The sequence below is a fragment of the Tachyglossus aculeatus genome, chromosome 21, assembly GCF_015852505.1.
Source record: "Tachyglossus aculeatus isolate mTacAcu1 chromosome 21, mTacAcu1.pri, whole genome shotgun sequence".
Lineage (NCBI taxonomy): Eukaryota > Metazoa > Chordata > Mammalia > Monotremata > Tachyglossidae > Tachyglossus > Tachyglossus aculeatus.
In genome coordinates this window covers 14575891-14599033 of record NC_052086.1, presented here as the reverse complement: position 1 = coordinate 14599033, position 23143 = coordinate 14575891, and the positions used below count along the sequence as shown (strand labels likewise).

The 23143-nt window shown below is 50.2% G+C and overlaps 1 protein-coding gene across 1 annotated transcript in view; it reads left to right on the top strand.

The window, feature by feature from the left end:
* Window positions 1-16280, top strand: part of STX1B (syntaxin 1B) — a 41841-nt gene extending 25561 nt beyond the window's left edge. The window contains exons 2-10 of the mRNA XM_038763406.1: window positions 1615-1689; window positions 2765-2864; window positions 3118-3192; window positions 4639-4712; window positions 5450-5558; window positions 5856-5929; window positions 11216-11353; window positions 13469-13579; window positions 13995-16280. Coding sequence (XP_038619334.1) covers window positions 1615-1689; window positions 2765-2864; window positions 3118-3192; window positions 4639-4712; window positions 5450-5558; window positions 5856-5929; window positions 11216-11353; window positions 13469-13579; window positions 13995-14075 — 837 coding nt within the window. The 3' untranslated portion in view covers window positions 14076-16280. The remainder of the gene's footprint in view (window positions 1-1614; window positions 1690-2764; window positions 2865-3117; window positions 3193-4638; window positions 4713-5449; window positions 5559-5855; window positions 5930-11215; window positions 11354-13468; window positions 13580-13994) is intronic.
* The last annotated feature ends 6863 nt before the right edge of the window (window positions 16281-23143 follow it).

Genomic DNA, 23143 nt, shown 5'->3' with positions numbered 1-23143 from the left:
CACTTTCCTGATGTACTCAGCCACTACTGCTCCATCTCAGATCTGGATCAATCTATCAGTCAGCCAACCAGTGGTATTTATTGAGCACTTATTGGGTGCAGAGCACTGGACTAAGTACTTCGGTGAGTACGATAGAGTCGGCAGACATGAACCCTGCTCTCACGGAGTTCCTAGTTGGGGGAGGCGAACTTTCAAATAAATTGTGTGGGTAAGAGAAACTACTGAGTACAAAGATGTGTACGTAAGTTCATTCATTCATTCAATCGTATTTATTGAGCGCTTACTGTGTGCAGAGCACTGTATTAAGCGCTTGGGAAGTACAATGGAGGTGAGTGTGGTAGAGACTCAAGTGCCTGGGTGTTGTGGTAGCAAGGGAGAATAGAATGGGGGAGATGAGAGATTAGTCAGGGAAGACTTCCTGGAGGAGATGTGATTTTAGTAGGGTTTTGAAGATGGAGAGGGTAGCGGTGTGTTTGTTGTGAGCTGGGAGAGAATTTGGGTGTGTCTTGGAGGAAGAGTGTAGAACAGTGTAGAGAAGCAGCATGGCGAGGCGGATAAAGCCTGGCCCCAAGGGTCAGAAGGTCATGGGTTCTAATTCCACCTCCGCCACCTGTCTGCTGTGTGATCTTGGGCAAGTCACTTTACTTCTCTGTGCCTCAGTTACCTCATCTGCAAAATTGGGATTGAGACTGTGAGCCCCACATGGGACAGGGACTGTGTCCAACTCGATTTGCTTGTGTCCACCCCAGCGCTTAGTACAGTGTCTGGCGCATTGTCTCGTCTTATACTGTAGAGTCGTTTCCAACCCATACTGACTACATGGGTTCTAATCCCGGCTCTGCCATCTGTCAGCTGTGTGACCCAAGTCATGTCTAAGCGCTTAGTACAGTGCTCTGCACACAGTAAGTGCTCAATAAATATGATTGAATGAATGAATGTCACTTCTCCAGGCCTCAGTTCCCTCATCTGTAAAATGGGGATTAAGACTGTGAGCCCCAAGTGGGACACACCTGATTAGCTGTGTGTATAGATCTATAATTCTATTTATCTATTTTGTTGGTATTGACGCCTGTCTATTTGTTTTGTTTTGTTGTCTGTCTCCCCCTTCTAGACTGTGAGCCCGTTGTTGGGTAGGGATTGTCTCTATCTGTTGCCGAATTGTACTTTCCAAGAGCTTAGTACAGTGCTCTGCACACAGTAAGCGCTCAATAAATACGATTGAATTAATGAATTAATTAATCTTTCCCAGAACGCCCCACCTCCACCTTCAATCGTTCTGGTAGGGAGTCCGTAGAGTTTCCTTGGTAAAAAATACGGAAGTGGTTTACCATTGCCTTCCTCCGCGTAGTAAACTTAAGTCTCTGCCTTTGATTCTCTCCCGTTCCGCTGCGGCCCAGTACAGGTGAGTTTTGACTTTTTGTACTCACTAGCCACTGCCCAAGCTAGGAACAAAATGGGTATCTAGCACATAGTAAGAGCTTAGCTAATACGATCATTATTATTATTATTATTATCAGAGAGCTCTCCATCTCCAGAAGTTCCCGTACCAATGGAGAGGAGCAGGGTCCCAAGGGTAATGGGAATCATCCCCTGACCCGACTCTCTTCTTCCCAGGCAAAAGACAGCGATGATGAAGAGGAGGTCGTCCACGTGGATAGAGACCATTTCATGGATGAGTTCTTTGAGCAGGTAGCTATGCGAATCCCTCCAACTCTTCTCCCTGAACTCAGGACACCTGCACTCCCAGCACAAACGTCCTTTACTTTCCTCTCTCTACCTTTGTGTCTCCTCTCTGGGTTTTAGTCTGCTTCCCACCACGCCTCTCGAAGGCGACCTCAATCCCCCTCCCTCCTTCCCTCCCGGACTTGAGTTTTCCACACTCTCTTTCCTTCCATGAGTTTTCCTTCCACCTACCAAACCCCCTCTCCCCAAATCCAACATTTCCCCCTTTTGTCTCTAGGACAGAAGGTCCCCGGGGTCTCTAGCTCTGCCCTTCCCACTTTCTCTGGGTGGGAAGCGGCTTAGAGGAGGAGCGTGGCTCAGTGGAAAAGAGCCCGGGCTTTGGAGTCAGAGGTCATGGGTTCAGATCCCGGCTCTGCCAATTATCAGCTGTGTGACTTTGGGCAAGTCACTTAACTTCTCTGTGCCTCAGTTACCTCTTCTGTAAAATGGGGATGAAGACTGTGAGCCCCCCGTGGGACAGCCTGATCACCTTTTAACCTCCCCAATGCTTAGAACAGTGCGCATAGTAAGCACTTAATAAATGTCATCATTATTATTAACGGAAACTGCCACCGAGTGGCTTGGGAGTCAGAGGTCCTGAGTTCTAATTCCAGCTCCGCCACACGTCAGCTGTGTGACTTGGAGCAAGTCACTTCACTTCTCTGGGCCTTAGTTTTAGACTCTTTTAGACTGTGAGCCCACTGTTGGGTAGGGACTGTCGCTATATGTTGCCAACTTGTACTTCCCAAGCACTTAGTCCAGTGCTCTGCACACAGTAAGCGCTCAATAAATACGATTGATTGATTGATTGATTGATTACCTCGTCTGGAAAATGGGGATTAAGGCTGTGAGCCCCGCGTGGGACAACCTGATTACCCGGTATCTACCCCAGTGTTTCGAACAGTACTTGGCACATAGTAAGCGCTTAACAAATAACATCATTATTGAATCCGATCTGATTCTGGTGGGATCTGTCCCGCCCTGGCCCCAGCCCCGTGAGGGCAGAAGCCCTCAGATGGATGTGAATGGCTCTTCCCTTCAGGTGGAGGAGATCCGTGGGTGCATAGAGAAGTTGTCCGAGGATGTGGAGCAGGTGAAGAAGCAGCACAGTGCTATCCTGGCTGCCCCCAACCCCGATGAGAGTGAGTCTGGGGGTCCGGCCACTCGGCTCTGCGGGAGAGTCAGCGTCACTGGGAAAATGGACCACGAAGGGAGGGCTCAGCAAATCCGATCCATGATGGCGATGGTGGGAGGGGGCTTCTGGTGCCCGGTGCTTAGGACAGTGCTTGGCACATAGAAAGCGCTGAACAAACGCCATCATCATTATTATGATTTAGGGTGTGGGGGGAGGCTGGAGGTCGTATCCCTCCACTCACCGACTCTCTCTTTGCTCAGAGACCAAACAAGAACTTGAGGATCTAACCGCTGACATCAAGAAGACAGCAAACAAGGTCCGGTCCAAATTGAAAGGTGAGGACGTGGGAAATGATCGGGAGGATTCGCCTTCCCCTCCAGCAGCCTCCTTTCCTTAGTGCCCCTGGGGAGCAGCCAGGCGACAAGAGAAGCCTTTAACGTGGAATTCACATCCTTAACGTGGAATTCAAGGGGAGTGAGGAGCCCTGAGGGAAGGGACCATTTTGTTTTTCTTTTCTGGTACAAGGAAATGCTCATTCAGTCCAGATCCAGGGGGAGGGCAAAAGGGGTGAGAGAGAGAGAGAGTGTACGCGCACAATTCTTCAGCAAAGGTTAGACTTTGATAAACGAAGATTACAAAGGTCACCCCTTTATCAAATACGATTGAATGAATAAATCAACTCATAAAATTTTATTACGTGCTTTATGTCTACCTTGACGGAACTGTTCTTTCCTTAGCAGCGTGGAGGGAAGTCATTCCAGTGGGTTATTTGAGAAGGGGCATCCCCTTGCCAGAGTAGCTAATCCCTTTCCAGCGTGGCTCAATGGAAAGAGCCCGGGCTTTGGAGTCAGAGGTCAGGGGTTCAAATCCCAGCTCCGCCAATTGTCAGCTGTGTGACTTTGGGCAAGTCACTTCACTTCTCTGGGCCTCAGTTACCTCATCTGTAAAATGGGGATTAAGACTGTGAGCCCCACATGGAACAACCTGATCACCTTGTAACCTCCCCGGTGCTTAGAACAGTGCTTTGAACATAGTAAGCGCTTAATAAATGCCATTATTATTATTATTCTCTGTGCCTCAGTTCCCTCATCTGTAAAATGGGGATTAAGACTGTGAGCCCCACATGGAACAACCTGATCACCTTGTAACCTCCCCAGTGCTTAGAACAGTGCTTTGCACATAGTAAGCGCTTAATAAATGCCATTATTATTATTACTATTATTATTATTTCCCTACCTCGACCAGGGGCTGGTGGAAAGGTGAGAAGGATTTAGCTTTTTACGCCTCCTCCGAGCTCCTGGAGAATATCTCTTCCTCTGAAGAGAGTTCCTTCCCTTCTTTCTTGGAGCTGAGATTGTGTGAGTGAGAGGAATTAACCTCTTCTTCCTCAAGAGAAAGGGAAGAGGAAGCCCATGAGGTGAAATAAGCCTTTCCTTTGCTAGAAAATTGGAGGCGGGGCAGTTAAGAAAGAAGTCTGCTGATCCCAGAAGAGGAATAGCTGTGAAATAGGGGAAATGTCCTTTCATCAGAGAAAGTAGCCGCTCGATTTTGGGGTGGATGGTTGAGAAAGGATGGGGTTTGACTCTTTAATTCTTTCCCCCCTTTTTTTCCTTTTTTAATGGTGTTTGTTTAGCACCTAGTACGGGCCAGGTACTGTACTAAGGGCTCCTTCATCTATGTGAGAAATCTACCAGGGAAGGCGTGCCTGGGGTGGGGTAAGGAGCAAAGAGTTTCAGGGAATTCACCCCCTCACTTGCCCTCCCTTGTTCTCTCCCCTTCAGCGATTGAGCAGAGTATTGAGCAGGAGGAGGGACTGAACCGCTCTTCCGCCGACCTGCGCATCCGCAAAACCCAGGTAGAGAGGGGCCGACTCCTTCCCTTGACCTGCGTCCTTCCTTCCGTCCCCTCCATCCTTTCCATCTTCCCGATGAAACGGCAGCTCCCTTACCTGGGAACCTTCCACAGGGCTGCCCTGTGGGGCAGCTAGGCTTCCTGGGCTGGAGGTTTGAACCCCAGCTCTGCCTCTGCCCCCTCCAGCATCATGAGATCCATGAGCAGAAGTCCCACAGTCCTTTGTGGAGGTCCCTTAGGCCTAGGACTATGACACCCAATGGAGGTGGGTGTTAAATCCTACGATTTAGGATTTCCATCAGTATATATATATATAATAAATCCATCAATCATACGATTGATGATGAGGTGGAGGAGACATCCGGATTTCCCACTGAAAATGGGCACCCCAGGATCTCCACCCAGACCTGAGGGTCAAGGGACCCTGAAGCAAGGGGGTGGGAGCAGAAATGATGTTGCGCCAATTGACTTCTCCCAACCCCCATCCTTCTCCTTACTCTTGGCATCTTTCTGTTGGTCTCTTGTTTTGTCTGTCCTCTTTGCCTCACCTTTCCTGTTCCTCTGCCCTTTTCTTTCCTCGCGATCTGGTTCTCCCTCTGTTTTTGTGTCTGGCACTCTCCTGCTCCGCTCGCTTTGGCTGGCTCTCCTGTTCTTTCCCTCGCTTCCTCTCTCTCTGTGCCTGTGTCTGTCTCTCTCTGCGTCTCTCTCTGTCCCTCTGTCCATCTCTCTCTCTTTCCCCAGCACTCCACCCTGTCCCGGAAGTTTGTGGAAGTGATGACTGAATACAACGCGACTCAGTCCAAATATCGAGACCGATGCAAGGACCGGATCCAGCGACAGCTGGAGATCAGTGAGTTCCTTCCTGCTGGCCTGGGGCCCCATTTCCTGCTGGCTTTGACCCAGTGGAAAACCGGGAATGGAGGAGCAAAACGCTTGGGTCCTGGAAAGGAAACAGGAGATGGAGGGGAAAGCTGGAGGCTGGGGGCCAGGATGCCCGGGGATTTTCCTCTCTCGGGATTTGCCCCGTCAATCCTCCTAGAACCCCGTTCCCCAGAGTCAGCCGCCACCTCCCTTAGTGGGTCCCCTTGGGGCTGGCTGGTTCTAATGACTCCCCCAACCCCGGGTCACGCTCCTCTTTTCTCGGCAGCTGGAAGGACAACGACCAACGAGGAGCTGGAGGACATGCTAGAGAGTGGGAAGCTGGCCATCTTCACAGACGACGTGAGCCAGGGCATGGGGCAGGAGGCCCGGGCTCTGGGAAGGAGAAGGGAGGGAGAAAGAAGGGAGAGGGGCGAGGTTGGAGGTAAAGATTGGGAGTGAAGCGGAGGAGTGTGGATCTTGGATTGGGAGGTTCATGTCCCTGTCTTCCCTGGGCTCTCCCCACGCTCTCCCCGCCCCCTCTACCCCCTCCTCCCTAGCTTTGGCGGCCTTTCAAGGACCAGGTTTATCTCCCTGGCTCAGACACCCACCCACATTGGCAGCATCAGGCTGAGTGAGAAAATTCCTAGGAATAGCTTAGAGCTCCATCCTCCGCACGGGAACACCCCTCCCTGGGGAGTCTACCTTGCCCGGGTGTAGGGGATGGATGGATGGATGGATGGATGGATGGATGGATGGATTGGTTGGTGACCAGTACTGGCCTCTTCTAATGCCGGCCACTGGACCAAATGGGCTTTCTCCTTTTCTCTGCTTTCCAGTCTCCCACCTTCCTCCTTTCTTCTCTTCCTCTTTCCCTCCCCTTCCTTCCTTCTCTTCCTCTGTCCTTCCCTTTCTCTCTTCTTCTCTCCCTTTCTCCCTCCTTCCTTGTCTTCCTCCCTCCCCTCTCCTTCTCGTTTTCTCTCTCTCTTTCTGACTCTGTCTCCCTTTCTCTTCTCTCTGTCTCTCTCTTATTGAGCTCCACCTTATGCTAAATATTGGGCAGAAGAGACTTTGCCCCAAGATTTTCTGGATGAAGGGAGACTAGGTCAGAAGAGTTAAGAAGGTGAAGGCAGAGCAAGATGTTTGCAAAATGGTGGCTAACTGAGAGGACAGGGGTAGAAATGTTGATTTACCTCACCTAACTTCTTTCTTAACCCTCTCTCTGAGAGGCTACTGGGTTGTAGTTGTAGCAGCAAGCAGTAATAGCAGTGGCAGAAGCAGTAGTAGTGGCAGTAAAAATAATAATTGTGGTATTTGTTAAGCGCTTACTATGTGCCAGGCACTGTACTTAGCGCCGGATGTGATACAAGCAAATTAGGTTGGACACAGTCCTTGTCCCACGTGGGGCTCACAGTCTCAACCCCCATTTTACAGAGGAGATAACTGAGGCCCAGAGAAGTGAAATGACTTGCCCAGGGTCACACGGCAGACAAGTGGCCGAGCCGGGATTAGAACCCAAGACCTTCTGAATCCCAGGCCTGTGCTGTAGCCGCTACGTCCTAAACCCGGTAGCAGCAGAAGGAGTAACAGTAGTAGTAGTAGTAGTAGAGAAGCAGCGTGGCTCAGTGGAAAGAGCACAGGCTTTGGAGTCAGAGGTCATGGGTTCAAATCCCGGCTCTGCCAATTATCAGCTGTGTGACTTTGGGCAAGTCACTTCACTTCTCTGGGCCTCAGTTCCCTCATCTGTAAAATGGGGATGAAGACTGTGAGCCCCCCGTGGGACAACCTGATCACCTTGTAACCTCCCCAGTGCTTAGAAAGGTGCTTTGCACATAGTAAGCGTTTAATAAATGCCATCATTAGTAGCCACAGAGTTACTAGTAGCCGGAGTAGTAGTAGCAGTAGTTATAATAATAATAATGGTATTTGTTAAGTGCTTACTGTGTGCCAGCCACAGTTTTAAGCAAAAGGGTAGATGCCAAGTTATTGGGTTGGGCATAGCCCATGTTCCACATGGAGCACACAGTCTAGGTAGGAGGATTTAACCCCCATTTTATAGATGAGGAAACTGAGGCACAGTAAAGCTGAGTCACTTGCCTAAGATCACACAGCAGACAAGGGGCAGAGCTCAGTCAATCAATCCATCATATTTATTGAGCTCCCACTATGTGCAGAGCACTATACTAAGCGCCTGGGAGAGTACAATACCACAGAATTACCAGACACGTTCCCTGCCCGCAGCAAGCTTACACTCTAGAAGGGGAGACCAACCTTAATATGAATAAGTAATTTATGATGATCACACAGCAGACAAGGGGCAGAGCTCAGTCAATCAATCCATCGTATTTATTGAGCTCCCACTATGTGCAGAGCACTATATTAAGTGCTTGGGAGAGTACAATACCACAGAAATTACCAGACACGTTCCCTGCCCGCAGCCAGCTTACACTCTAGAGGGGGAGACCAACCTTAATATGAATAAGTAATTTATGATGATCACACAGCAGACAAGGGGCAGAACTCAGTCAATCAATCCATCGTATTTATTGAGCTCCCACTATGTGCAGAGCACTATACTAAGCGCTTGGGAGAGTACAATACCACAGAAATTACCAGACACGTTCCCTGCCTGCAGCGAGCTTACACTCTAGAGGGGGAGACCAACCTTAATATGAATAAGTAATTTATGATGATCACAGAGCAGACAAGGGGCAGAGCTCAGTCAATCAATCCATCGTATTTATTGAGCTCCCACTATGTGCAGAGCACTATACTAAGCGCTTGGGAGAGTACAATACCACAGAAATTACCAGACACGTTCCCTGCCCGCAGCGAGCTTACACTCTAGAGGGGGAGACCAACCTTAATATGAATAAGTAATTTATGATGATCACACAGCAGACAAGGGGCAGAGCTCAGTCAATCCATCGTATTTATTGCGCTCCCACTATGTGCGGAGCACTATACTAAGCGCTTGGGAGAGTACAATACCACAGAAATTACCAGACACGTTCCCTGCCCGCAGCGAGCTTACACTCTAGAGGGGGAGACCAACCTTTAATATGAATAAGTAATTTATGATATATATAATTTAAAGATATGTACCTAAGTGCTGTGGGGTTAGGGGAAGGGCGATTATCAAACATCCAAGGGTCACAGATTCCTGACGAAGAAGGGAGAGGGAGCCGGGGAAAAGTGGATTTAATCAGAGGATCTAGACATTAGAACCCAGGTCCTCTGGCTCCCGTGCTCTTTCCACTAGGCCAGGCCGCTTCTCGGCCACCAGTAGCAGCTGTAGTAGTAGTGTTGTAATGACAATTATTCAGCACCTTGAAAAGTCAAATGAAGCGAAAAGCACACTTAGCTTTCAATCCAGTAAAGGAATCGATCGATGCTACTTATTGAGTGCTTACCACGTGCAAAGCCCTGAACTAAGCGCTTGGGAAGGTACAGTTCGACACAGCTGGGTGAGAAGCAGCGTGGAAAAGAGCCCGGGTTTTGGAGTCAGAGGTCAGGGGTTCAAATCCCGGCTCCGCCAATTGTCAGCTGGGTGACTTTGGGCAAGTCACTTCACTTCTCTGGGCCGCAGTGACCTCATCTGTAAAATGGGGAGTAAGACTGTAAGCCCCCCCGTGGGACGACCTGATCACCTTGTAACCTCCCCGGCGCTTAGAACAGTGCTTTGCACATAGTAAGTGCTTAATAAATGCCATCATTATTATTATTATAAGGAGTTTACAATCTATGGGAGGAGACAGACCTGGAAATAGATTAAGGCTATGGGAGATAGTAGAGTAGAGGGAGGGAAACAGACATGCAAAATATTTTCGAAGAGTGACAGCAGCAGGGAGAAAAAGGATTGGATAGGGAATAGAAAAACAGGCCAGGATGAACTATCAGAACAAATCAAGACAATCAGTTCATCGATGGCATTTATTGAGCGCTTACTATGTGCAGAGCACGGCTCTACGCTCTTGGGAGAGTACAATACAACAGAGTTGGTAGACACGTTCCCCATCCACAAGGATCTTACAGACCACGAGGGGAGACGGGCATTAAAATATAGTATGGATAGGGGAATCAATCAATCAATCATATTTATTGAGCACTTACTGTGTGCAGAGCACTGTACTAAGCGCTTGGGAAGTACAAGTTGGCAACATATAGAGACAATCCCTACCCAACAGTGGGCTCACAGTCTAGAAGTAATAGAGTATAAGAATATAATAAAGTATAATATAAGAAAGTACCGGGCCATCAATCAGTGGTATTTATTCAGCGCTTACTGCATGCAGAGCACGGTACTCAGCGTTTGGGAGGGTGCAGCATAACAGAGTTGGTAGACAGCTTCCCTGCCCTCAAGGAGCTTGTAATCTTGAAGGAACTGCGTGAGCAATGTGCTGGAGGCAGGTGGATGGAGAGTGGTCTCCATTTAGAGAAGGGAATGTCTCTATATGTTGCCAACTTGGACTTCCCAAGCGCTTAGTCCAGTGCTCTGCACACAGTAAGCACTCAATAAATACGATTGAATGAATGAATGAATGAATGAATGAATGAGCAGGCGAAGAGAGGTGATTTGTAAAATGGAGAGGGCTGGTGGAGAGCCTCGGTTGGAGCCACTGGCATGGAGTTTTGGTTTGATGGTTTGGTTTTGGTTTGGTGCGGAGGGCGTTGGGCTCTTGGGAGAGTACTCTCCCCCCGATTTTGTTTTTAATTATATAGTATTTGTTGCTATATAGTATACTACCAGTATAGTATACTAGTATAGTATACTACTGCATATATATATATATACTATATGCAGTATACTATATACAGTATACTACTGTATACTATATAGTATACTATACTACTAGTATACGAGTACTACTTCTAGTATGGTAGTAGTATACTACTACGGTATACTAGTAGTATAGTATAATACACTATATAATTACTATACTATTAGTATACTAGTACTACTACTAGTATAGTAGTAGTATTTGTTACTATATAGTATACTACTATACTACTAGCATAGTATACTATATACTGCTGTATATATATACTATATACAGTATACTATATACAGTATACTACTGTATACTATATAGTATACTATACTACTAGTATACGAGTACTACTACTAGTATACTAGTACGGTATACTAGTAGTATAGTATAATATACTATATAATTACTATACTACTAGTATACTATAGTATACTAATTATATAATTATATATAGTATACTAATTATATAATATACTATATAATTACTATACTACTAGTATACTAGTATACTAGTATATGCTAGTATACTATACTACTAGTATACTACTACAGTATACTAGTAGTATAGCATAATATACTATATAATTCCTATGTGCTAGGCCCTCTACGAAGTGCTGGAGTAGCTCTTAGAACAGTGCTTTGCACATAGTAAGCGCTTAATAAATGCCATTATTAGTAATGGTAATAATAAACAATGGCATTTGTTAAGCGCTTACTATGTGCAGAGCACTGTTCTAAGCGCTGCAGGTGATACCAGGTAATCCGGTTGTCCCACAGGGGGCTCCCAGTCTTCATCCCCATTTTCCAGATGAGGGAACTGAGGGGTGGGGAAGGGGCATCAGAAGCCGGGGTCCCAGATGCCTCTCTGTTTCCTTAGATCAAGATGGATTCTCAGATGACCAAGCAGGCACTGAATGAAATTGAGACCCGACACAATGAGATCATCAAACTGGAGACTAGTATCAGGGAGCTCCACGACATGTTTGTGGATATGGCAATGCTGGTGGAGAGCCAGGTAACCTTGCGGGGAAAGACGGGGTCCTGGACGCCCCTCCTTTCCCGTCTCCGGATCGCTTCGGGGAATCCCTCTGCACCCCGGGTGCGCGCGAAAGAGCTTCCTCTCATTCGTTCGTTCATTCCATCGTATCTGTTGAGTGCTTGCTGCGTGCTAAGCACCGTACTAAGCGCTTGGGAGAGTACTCTCCCGCCTGATTTTGTTTTTTATTATATAGTATTTGTTACTATATAGTATACTACTACAGTATACTAGTGGTATAGTATAATATACTATATAATTACCATGTGCTAGGCCCTCTACGAAGTGCTGGAGTAGCGCTTAGAACAGTGCTAACAAATTATGGCATTAACAAATGCCATAATAATAATAATAATAATAACATTAATATAATCATAAATTAATTATTTATTAATTATGCATAATATATCAGAAAGGTGATTTAACATTATAAATTAAAAATATAATTATATATGATATATAATTATAAATTACATATAATATAAATATATATTCATACAATGTATAATATATAATATAGTACAGTATGATATAGTTTAATGTAATATGTTATATTATATAATATTGCATTTTATTACATTGTATTATATTATATTATATTATATTATATTATATTATATTATATTATATTGTATTATTATGTTATATTATATTATTATGTTATATTGTCATGTTATGTTATATTTATTATATTATATTATATTATATCATGTTATGTCATATTATATCATGTTATATTATATTATACAAATATATTTATATAATAGATGGATATATTATAATAATTTATATAATTAATTTATAATTAATTAATTATACATATGATATAATTATGTAATTAAAATAATAATGCCATTTGTTAAGCACTTACTATGGGCAAAGCACTGTTCTAAGCACTGCGGGGGATACCAGGTAATCAGGTTGTCCCACGTGGGGCTCACAGTCTTCATCCCCATTTTACAGATGAGGGAACTGTGGCACAGAGAAGTCAAGTGACTGGCCCAAAGTCACACAGCTGATCATTCATTCAATCGTATTTATTGAGCGCTTACTGTGTGCAGAGCACTGGACTAAGCACTTGGGAAGTACAAGTATTATTCAAGATAATCAGGTTGGACACAGTCCCTGTCCCACAAAGGGCTCACTGTCTTAATCCCCATTATTACAGATGATGTCACGGAAAGAGCCCGGGCTTGGGAGTCAGAAGTCATGGGTTCTAATCCTGGCTCCACCACTGATCCTTCCTTCCTCTCCCCCTCCTCCCCCTCCCCATCCCCCCGCCTTACCTCCTTCCCCTCCCCACAGCACCTGTATATATGTTTGTACAGATTTATTACTCTATTTATTTATTTATTTTACTTGTACATATTTATTCTATTTATTTTATCTTGTTAGTATGCTTTGTTTTGTTGTCTGTCTCCCCCTTCTAGACCGTGAGCCCACGGTTGGGGACCGTCTCTATATGTTGCCGACTTGGACTTCCCGAACGCTTAGTCCAGTGCTCTGCACGCAGTAAGCGCTCAATAAATACGACGGAACGAATGAACAAGTGGCGGAGCTGGGATTAGAACCCGGGTCCTTTTGACTCCCGGGCCCGTCCTCTTTCCACTAGGCCACACTGCTTCTGGACTAAACAAGATGGGCGGCCACTGGAGCTTCTTGAGGAGTGGGCAAACGGGGTCTGAACGTTTTTGCTACGACGTCCTCAGATTGGACCTAGGCCCTGTCCCACATGGGGCTCAGTGTGACTGTGAGCCCGCTATTGGGTAGGGACCGTCTCTAGATGTTGCCAACTTGTACTTCCCAAGCGCTTAGTACAGTGCTCTGCACACAGTAAGCGCTCAATAAATACGATTGAATGAATAAACACTTGGGAGAGTACAGCGCGACAGAGAATTTGAGACTGGCCCAAGCTCACCCCGCGGACGAGTGATGGGGTCGGGAGTTCACCGACTCCTGGGCCCTTTCCACTAGGCCGCACTACTTCTCTACTTTTGGGGGGCTCCCAGATCGAATCGCCGGTTTGCCCCCCGGCCTCCCCCGACCGCCATCCCCCCCTCGAGAGGACTTAGCCGTCCCCATCTTTCTCCCCAGGGGGAGATGATCGACCGCATCGAGTACAACGTGGAGCACTCTGTGGATTACGTGGAGCGGGCCGTGTCCGACACCAAGAAAGCTGTGAAATACCAGAGCAAAGCCCGGAGGGTGAGTGGGGGGCAGGAAAGCGGGGGCCGGTGAGGGAGGGAAAACCCAGGTACCGGATTTCGGGGGCGAGGGGGGACCGGGGGCGGAGGGGGAAGAAGAGCAGGGGCCGGCGAGGGAGGGGAATGAAGGCCGGAGCGGGCAGGATGCTTTGCGATGAGGGTGGAAAAGTGTAGCGACAGATCTAACGTCTTCCTTATCTCTGTCTGTCTCTCCCTTCCTCTACCTCCTTTTCTCCGTGTCTGTTTGGGCCCTTCTCCGATTTCCCTTCCTCTCCCTCTTTTGGTCCTTTCTCATCTTTCCGGCTCAACCCCTCTGCCTCCACCGGGCTCCACCTGGCTCCCATCCCTTGCTTCCTCTCCTTCACACCCCCCTTCCCCGGCTGCCCCCGGCTCCCCCGCTCCTCCGCCGTCCGCAGAAGAAAATCATGATCATCATCTGTTGCGTGGTGCTGGGGGTGGTCCTTGCGTCGTCCATCGGGGGGACGCTGGGCTTGTAGGGCTCCCTCCCATCCCTGCCCCCCCACCTTCCTCCCTCTCCACCTCTCTGAGAGCCCCCCACCCTTTACTCCCCCCGGGAGCAATACCCCGAAACCCGTGCTCGGCACCCCCAGTCCCCCTCCACGGTCCCCGCTCCTTCTCCCGGCCCGGAGTCGAGAGGCCTCGTCTCCCCTTCCCGACTCTGCTCCGATCTGGTCGCCCGTCCCCCCCCACCCCCTGACCCCCGATCCTCCCCGTCTTCCCTCCTCCGCCTTCCCGTCAGACCCAGGAGCCCCTTCCTTCCTCCGGTCTCTTCCTGTGGGATCCAAGCATCCCCAGCTCTCCTCCATTCCTTGAGGATCAAGCCCAGGAGACTCCGTCTCCCTCTGACATCGCACCCCCGCAGCCTAGTCTTCCCCCGGCCCCCGGGGTGGGATTTAGGGGTCTCCATGGTGGTCCCGCCCCACCCCATCCCTCCTCTACCTTCCCTTCTCAGGATGGTTCCTTCTGCCTCTAGAGCCCTGCAGGCGTGACCGTGCACCTCCATTCCTTCCCTGTTCTTCCCCACGCATACATACGTACATACATACATACATACCACGGACACATATGCACACGATGGGTAGAGAGCATAAATGGGGCCCAGAGACAGCCCCAGAGTGCTCTCCCCACAGTGTGAACACAGCGTGCGTGTGGGTTTGCAGGGGTTTGATTCTTCCCACCAGTCTGTCCTGTGTGGTATGTGGCCATAGCTATGTTCCCCAGTTGTGTCTGTGTCTGAGAGTGTGAGAGTGTGTGTGCGGGGGTGTGTGAATATCTATCATCCATCCGTTGCTTCTCCATAACGTCTGTGTATTTAACAGAATTGAGGAAGGTTGTGCGAATACGTGCATTTCCATATACACACCCACTCTCATCACTGGGGGATGGATAGGCACAATTTGCAGAGCCACACCCACTCACAGGTGTGTACTTACATAAGCTGTAGATATCATGGCTTGGTGTGTATATAGGCCTTTCTCCACGATGTATATTTCGTAGATGGGTGTATGAGTATCTGCGTTATCGGCTCATACGGATGTAAATAATCTGACTTGGCATGTACATACGATCAGTACTCACTCATTTCTCCCCACAGAGTATAGATAACATGGCCTGAGAGGTATGTGTGTGTGTGTGTGTGGATAGATATACACACTCATACGCTTTCTTGCTGTTTATCTATGTATTGTGTAGATAACACATTTGTGCCCACTATGGTTTCAGTATTTATCCTTAGTATATGGACAGACACACGCAGGATGCAAATATTTCTCTGTTGAAAGTACCTATATGTGTTTGTGTGTGTGTGTGTGTGTGTGTGTGAGCACGCGTGCAGATTCCCTCACCAAATTATTGATAGCATGCGTATGGAGCGTTGCTGTATATTCCTCCACACACTGTGTACATAACATCCGTTTGTGTGGGTAGATATATATTTGTATAATACATGACAGAAATACATTTATAATCCATAAATATTTGCGTGTCAGTATATGTGATGCACCTACATGGTGTGTATATAATCTGCTGTGTATTACATACACACCGTATTCTCAACCGCAGGTCGTGTCGCTCATCAAGGTTTGTGTGCGTGTACGTATCGATTGATTGTGGATCGTTCTCTGGAGCCTACACACACATGCGCATGTAGGTGTGCTCACATATACACACAGACACGCAAATATTTTTAAAACCCTGCGTGGTAGGCCCAGGGTCGTAACCCACACCCGGATCTTTGTCTACACAGTGAGTAATGTATTCCTTTTGTGCGCGCTGAAACAGAGACCCGGACCCAGGAAGTCTGGCGTGGTGGGGGGGTCTGCGGAGCTAGATAAACACGGATATTTCTCCACCCGGGTCGGGAGGCTCCTGGCCTCCTGAGGAGGAGGACCACCTGCCTCCCATCCACCCCATCGGGAGCGTGTGTGCACGCGTGCGTGAATCTGTGTACGTCCTCCCCACCCCAGCCCCCTCCGGCCTCGGTCTCAGCCTCAGGATCCCGAGGGAGCATCTCACAGAGGGAATCCAGAAACGGAGGGCCGAGAGTCTCCGGAACATCCAGCTCTGCTGCCCCATTTCTTGCGCCCTTTGCCATCCGGCCCCCTTTTCGGTCCCCGATTTTTCCCTTAGCTAATGGGCAGATGCTCAACTAAATAACCTGGACGCGGCACGTGCCCCCCCCCCCCCCCCCCCAGATATTTATCCTCACGACGCACGTATTTATTTATTTATGTATGTCTGCATCTGCTGGTCTGGTTATTTATTTGGTATGTGTTCATTCGCGCGTCCGTTTGGTTCTTCATTCGGTCAGTCAGTCGTATTTATTGAGCGCTTACCGTGTGCGGAGCACTGGACTGTTCCTTCCTGCCTGTCCGCCCCCCACACCCCGTCATTCCCAAGGCCTCTGAGGGCACTGGTGTGTTGTTAGATTTTTCCGTAGCGTGACCGTCATCCTCCTCATCCCCTCCTCCCTACAGCTGTCCGTTAGGGATGCCCAGATGAGCAGGCTTAGCTCCGCACGCACAATCAATCGATCGATCTCTCAATCGTTGCTATTTATTGGGTGCTCTGGGAGAGGAAGGTGCGATGGAATTGGTAGATACGACCGCTGCCCTTGAGGAGCTTACAGTCTAATGGAGGAGTTTACAGTCTCTTCCTTGCTCTGGGGTCGGGCCCGGAGAGGTGGGTTGGCAGGCTGGGGTCGCGATAGATAGGAGTACAGGTTGAAGGGTGAGCACCTCTTAAGACCTTAGTGCAAACAGTAAGCGCTCAATAAATACGATTGATTGATTAAGACCAGCAGACTGTCACCAGGGAGAGATTGTAGTTAATCGATCGATCGATCGATAGTGTTTATCGAGTGCTTACTGTATGCAGACCACTGGATCGGTCGCTGGTATTTATTGAGCGCTTCCTGCGTGCACAGCACTGTACTAAGCACTTGGGAGAGGACAACAGAGTCCGTAGGCCTATTCCCCACCCTCAGCGAGCTTCTCGGCTGGTTCCCACCTGGGGACCTTCCCTGCCCTTGGCATCACTAGGAGTTGGTCTGTGCTAGTTTTGGGTTTTGCACGAGCACAACTACACTGTCCACGCTTAGGATGGACCTTGAGGTCACGTTCCCAAGAACTACTGCGAGAGTGTGTGTTTGTGTGTACGTACACACACACACCACGGATTTGATTCTTAGGGCCGTGGACCGAATTGGATTTCTTCTCCCGGATCGAGCGAGGCGGCTTAGGCTTAAGAACCAGCAATAAATAGTTCTCCCCTCGGCGGGCGATGACACAACTGTGAAGCAGTGGAGTTTTGCCCCTAGTCTTTATCGCTTCCCCGGGGCTGGCTTGTCTTCTCCTCAGATTTGTCTCCTGGCAGTGACTTGTGTGCTTCTGCATTTCTCAGGTGTGTGACCTCTGCTTGCGAGTATCTGGACACGCGTGTGTGTGTGTGAGTTTGTGCACATGTACTGTAGAGTACCAATTTCCTGGCTTTTTTCTGCCCCCGCTTTCCTCTGGGCATAATAATAATGATGGGATTTATTAAGCACTTACTATGTGCAAAGCACTGTTCTAAGCACGGGGGAGGTTGCAAGGCAATCAGGTTGTCCCTCGGGGGGACTCACAGTCTTAATCCCCATATTACTGATGAGGTAACGGAGGCCCAGAGAAGTGAAGTGACTTGCCCAAAGTCACACAGCTTTGGCAGAGCTGGGATTTGAACCCACAACCTCTGACTCCAAAGCCCGGGCTCTTTTCCACTGAGCCGCGCTGCTTCTCTGCTGCTTCTCTGGCTCCCCATCAGGGTCCCACCTCCCCTCCCCCAGGTGGGGGTGATCGTATCGGCGATTACACCCACAGTTGTTCAGACGTGTACCCACACCCACAAATGCACGCGCAAAGATTCCCCGGGGTTATTTAATCCTCGCAAGGATAGAGCCCCTTCGTACGTGGCGCGGCTGCCCTCCCCGGGTCTGTCCCGAGCTTCCCGGCCCTGGGTGATGCTGAAAAACCTCACCATAAGGATCTGTTCTCTTCATGGTCACCCCACAACAACGTCTGTATATTTGTGAAGTGTGAGCGCCAGAGTGAAATAAGTGGGTCCGCGCGCATGGCTAACTTTCAGAAGGACGCGCCTTCTCGGGGTGGTTGTCCCCACTGGGAGGGCCTACCATTTGCAAGATTCCTGGCCTATTTGGTCTCTTCCCGCCCGCTGGACTGGTCAAGCCAAATGCAACGTGCTTGCAAACCCGAGGCACGTGTGCAGCCACTCCACAAAAGTATTGGGCTTCCCTAGACGCCTTTCATTCACGGGAGTGTGAACGTAGAGTCCAACATACTCTACGGAACATGGGGTGAAGAGCAAGGAAACACATCCCCGTCTCTGTTTCCTCCCCTTACTGGATTGATTGTGCGTGTGTGTTTGTGTGATTCTATTCAATTTCCAGGGTGAAGAGCAAGGAAACACATCCCCTGTCTCTGTTTCCTCCCCTTACTGGGTGGATTGTGCGTGTGTGTTTGTGTGATTCTATTCAATTTCCAGGGTGAAGAGCAAGGAAACACATCCCCTGTCTCTGTTTCCTCCCCATACTGGGTAGATTGTGCGTGTGTGTTTGTGTGATTCTATTCAATTTCCAGGGTGAAGAGCAAGGAAACACATCCCCTGTCTCTGTTTCCTCCCCATACTGGGTAGATTGTGCGTGTGTGTTTGTGTGATTCTATTCAATTTCCTCCCCTTACTGGGTAGATTGTGTGTGTGTGTTTGTGTGATTCTATTCAATTTCCAGGGTGAAGAACAAGTAAACACATACCCTGTCTCTGTTTCCTCCCCTTACTGGGTAGATTGTGTGTGTGTGTGTTTGTGTGCTTCTATTCAATTTCCTCCCCTTACTGGGTAGATTGTGCGTGTGTGTTTGTGTGATTCTATTCAATTTCCAGGGTGAAGAGCAAGGAAACACATCCCCTGTCTCTGTTTCCTCCCCTTACTGGGTAGATTGTGCGTGTGTGTGTTTGTGTGATTCTATTCAATTTCCTCCCCTTACTGGGTAGATTGTGTGTGTGTGTGTTTGTGTGTTTCTATTCATTCATTCCATCGTATTTATTGAGCGCTTACTGTGTGCAGAGCACTGGACTAAGCGCTTGGGAAGTCCAAGTCGGCAACATCTAGAGACGGTCCCTGCCCAGCGACGGGCTCACAGTCTAGAAGGGGGAGACGGACGACAAAACCAAACACATTAACAGAATAAAATATATAGAATAGTAAAATAAATAGAGTGATAAATCTGTACAAACATATATACAGGTGCTGTAAGGAGGTAGGGCGGTGGGGAGGGGGAGAGGAAGGAGGGGGCTCAGTCAGGGAAGGCCTAGGTAACCTCTCTCTCGTACACAATTTATGCAATATATCGGAACAGCAAAGACACTGTTTCCTACCCCTTATCTTCTCCTTTGTCCATCTTTGGCCACCCCCACAACCCCTCTCTCTTTCTCCAGGGGCAGCTCTCCCCCTCCACCTCCCCCTCGCCCCGGGAGTGGTCACGCAATCTCTCCATACGCCTACTGTGACAAGAGCCAAGTTGCACGCACGCACATACCTCAGATCTCCCCCGGCCTTGACCGCCCCTCTCGTAGCACGCATACACTGGGGAAGACGCAGCCGCATCCCGCTCCCTGGCTACCTCTCTGTTTCCCCACCAAGGGTGTAGATAAAGTAAGCTCCGGACCGCATAGCTCACTCCGCCTGGTGTCTACGGTGTGGGTGTGTTCATGTGGTATGTGTGTTTGTGTCTGTGTGCGTCTGTCCTGACTCCCCAGAGCTCCCGTAGCCACAGTAGGTGTTATGGCGTCCTTGAGACTGGAAGGAGGGGTGAGAGGTTTGTGCGTTTATCCAGGCTCAGCCAGTGAGTAACCCCCGTGATAGTGTGCGAATGTCACAATCCTTCCCCGGACCGGCCAAGTTCTCAGAATGACCCCTTTCCCTGTTGGAAACTCCATTCATTCATTCATTCATTCGGTCATATTTATTGAGCGCTTCCTGTGCGCAGAGCGCTGGACTAAGCGCTTGGGAAGCCCAAGTTGGCGACATATAGAGACGGTCCCTACCCAACTCCAGGAAAGATCACACTCACACCCCTCATCTCTCGCCCCTCTGTTCCTGGGACCCATCCCTCTGACAGGAAGCTCCTCTTGGTGTCTAACCACCAACCCCTCCTGCTCCACTCCCTTAGAGGAGTACATTTCTGGAAATACAGCGTGGCAGGCACTCGGCCCCGACTCAGCCTTCCCTGGTTGAGCCCGGCTCCTCTCCCTCTCCCTCCTCATCCCGATCTTCCAGCCTGTTCGCACCTGCTCCCCTCTATCCACCCCCAATCCTCCCTCGCCCCCCAAAAAGTGAGGAACCCCAATATCCGCGACCCCGATCGGCGGGGAAAACCCGAGGAAGGCGGAGGGCTGAGGGATGGGACAGACACCCCCCTCTCCGGAAAGCCACACTCTCCCGAGGAATAGGTACACGACTCTACCTTAGGTCGCTTGGGTGTTTTGCGGGCGCATCCGTGCCACATCCCTGTTGTCCCACCACATGCCTGTAAACACGCGCGGTCGTCTTTTGGATCCATCCGTGCGCTCTAGATTGGTTTGTGTTTGGAGACGTCCCGCGCACACGATGTTTCTCTATGCAGTGCCATTGTTTACAGACACACAGCACAAGCAGTTCACCCTCTGAATTGGTCCGTGGGGCCGAAGAGGTGTTTCATTCCCTCTGTTCGTCCCCCAAAATGCATGAATGCGTTTGTTGTGGTGGGTGTGTGTGTGGGCCCGTGTGGTTGTCTGGTTTCGGCAGTAAGTTTGTGTAAATATATAGGCGTGTGTTGCCGTATTTATGTATTCACGCATCCGAGCTGTGTGGACATCAGATGTAAAACATGCACGTTCATGTCAACCATACTACAGAGTATGTTCGTGTCCATGTGGTTTCAGGGTGAGAGGGGGGAGGGGGAGGTGATGACCACATCCACCGTCACACGCCTCTCCCTCAGTCCTCCCGTCACGAAGCACACTGTGTGTACATCCCATGTGCCTGTGGGTCTCTGCACATGCTCCCAACATGCCACAGGCGTGTACCGCCGATGTGTCTACGCATACTCCACTCCCACCTCAGTCTTCCCCTTCCTTCCCCAAGCCCCCCGCCACCTCCTCCCCCGTCCTCCTCCCTTTCCCCCCCCGCGCCCCCGACCCCGCAGAGAAGGACGAGAGGGCCCCGGCCCCCCCTGCTGTGCAGCCGTGTGCGTTGGCGTGTGTGTTCCGTGTCGCTGGCGTGTCGCGTGATGTAGCCTTGTTTGCTGACATGACCCCCTTGCCCTCTCCGTTTCTCCGTTGGTTTCTGGAGCCCCTTCCCCACTCCCGGGGCCCACCGCTCCTTGCCTCCGTGGGCGAGGGCAGGACACCTGGGTTCTGGAGGGGTGTGGGGGGCGGTGGTGGAGAGGGGAGAGCCGGGGGCCTGGAGGGGAGGGAGACCCGGGGGAGGTCGCCTACCCAGGATCCTGGCAAAGGAGGGAGAGCTGAGGTGCCAGGCTCCCTGCCTGCCCCCATCCCATCCAGTTCCCCTCCCCGAGTCCCCTCTTTTCCTCAGAACCCTCTGCACCTCTCCTCCCTCTTCTCCCAGCCTTCTCCCCATTTCCCCGAGGACTGGGCCCTTCCCCAAGTGGCCCGCCTCCATCAGCCACTGAGAAGCATACGGGAAAAAGAAAAGAAAAAAGGGAAAAGACCCTCCCTTCTTTCCCCGAGTCTCCTCTTTTCTGCAGAACCCTCTGCACCTCCCTCCCTCTTCTCCCAGCCTTCTCCCCATTTCCCGGAGGACTGGGCCCTTCCCCAAGTGGCCCGTCTCCATCAGCCACTGAGAAGCATACGGGAAAAAGAAAAGAAAAAAGGGAAAAGACCCTCCCTTCTTTCCCCGAGTCCCCTCTTTTCCTCAGAACCCTCTGCACCTCTCCTCCCTCTTCTCCGCATTTCCCCGAGGACTGGGCCCTTCCCCAAGTGGCCCGTCTCCATCAGCCACTGAGAAGCATACGGGAAAAAGAAAAGAAAAAAGGGAAAAGACCCTCCCTTCTTTCCCCGAGTTCCCTCTTTTCCTCAGAACCCTCTGCACCTCTCCTTCCTCTTCTCCCCATTTCCCCGAGGACTGGGCCCTTCCCCAAGTGGCCCGCCTCCATCAGCCACTGAGAAGCATACGGGGGAAAAAGAAATGAAAAAAGGGAAAAGACCCTCCCTTCTTCCCCCACCTACCCCCGCGCCCTCCCAGCACGTCCTGCATGTCCCGTCCCCCTCCCCGAGAGCGCTGAGCTGACCTTCCACCTTTCACCTCCCCTTCGCCTCGGGCCTCCCTTCCAGGCCTGGGCCGGGCCCTGCGGGAACCGGAAAAATAGCAAACCACTCCAGCCAGCGGCCCTCCTGTGTGTCCGCTGCCTCCTTCCCCCTCCCCCGGGGTCGGGGGAGAGGGCGCGTCCCGGGCCGGGGGGCGGCCGGCGGCCCCCAGGGTGACCCCGAAGGCCTGCTTGGGGTGAGAATCCGGGGGTGGCCCCGAGGGTGCCCAGAGACGTCGGCGTTTGTGGCGGGGAGAAAAGTCTTGGCCACCAGATCCACATTTCTCCTTCTGGCCTTGACCGGTCCTTCACCCCGGGGAGACGGAGAACAGAGAAGCGGCATGGCTTGGCAGAAAGAGCCCGGGCTTGGGAGTCAAAGGTCATGGGTTCTAATCCCGGCTCTGCTGCCGGGCCCTTCCTTCCTGGACCTCTCCGGCCCCGCCGCCCCTGGGGAACCAGAAAATCCCATCGCTGGGCAACTAGAAAAGCAACTAAAAGGAAGCCCGGCTGGCCCGGGACCACGTCCCAAGAGACTTAGGCCACCCAGGGGGCCGTCCCGCGTGCCGGCCTGCCCACGGAGGCAAGCACAGTTCAGCGTGCCGAGGTGGGAAGCGGGGGTGTGGAGGCCCCCTTGTCCCGGGATGACCTGATCCAGGGTAGCCGGACGGGGGCCGGGCAGTTGAGGGAACA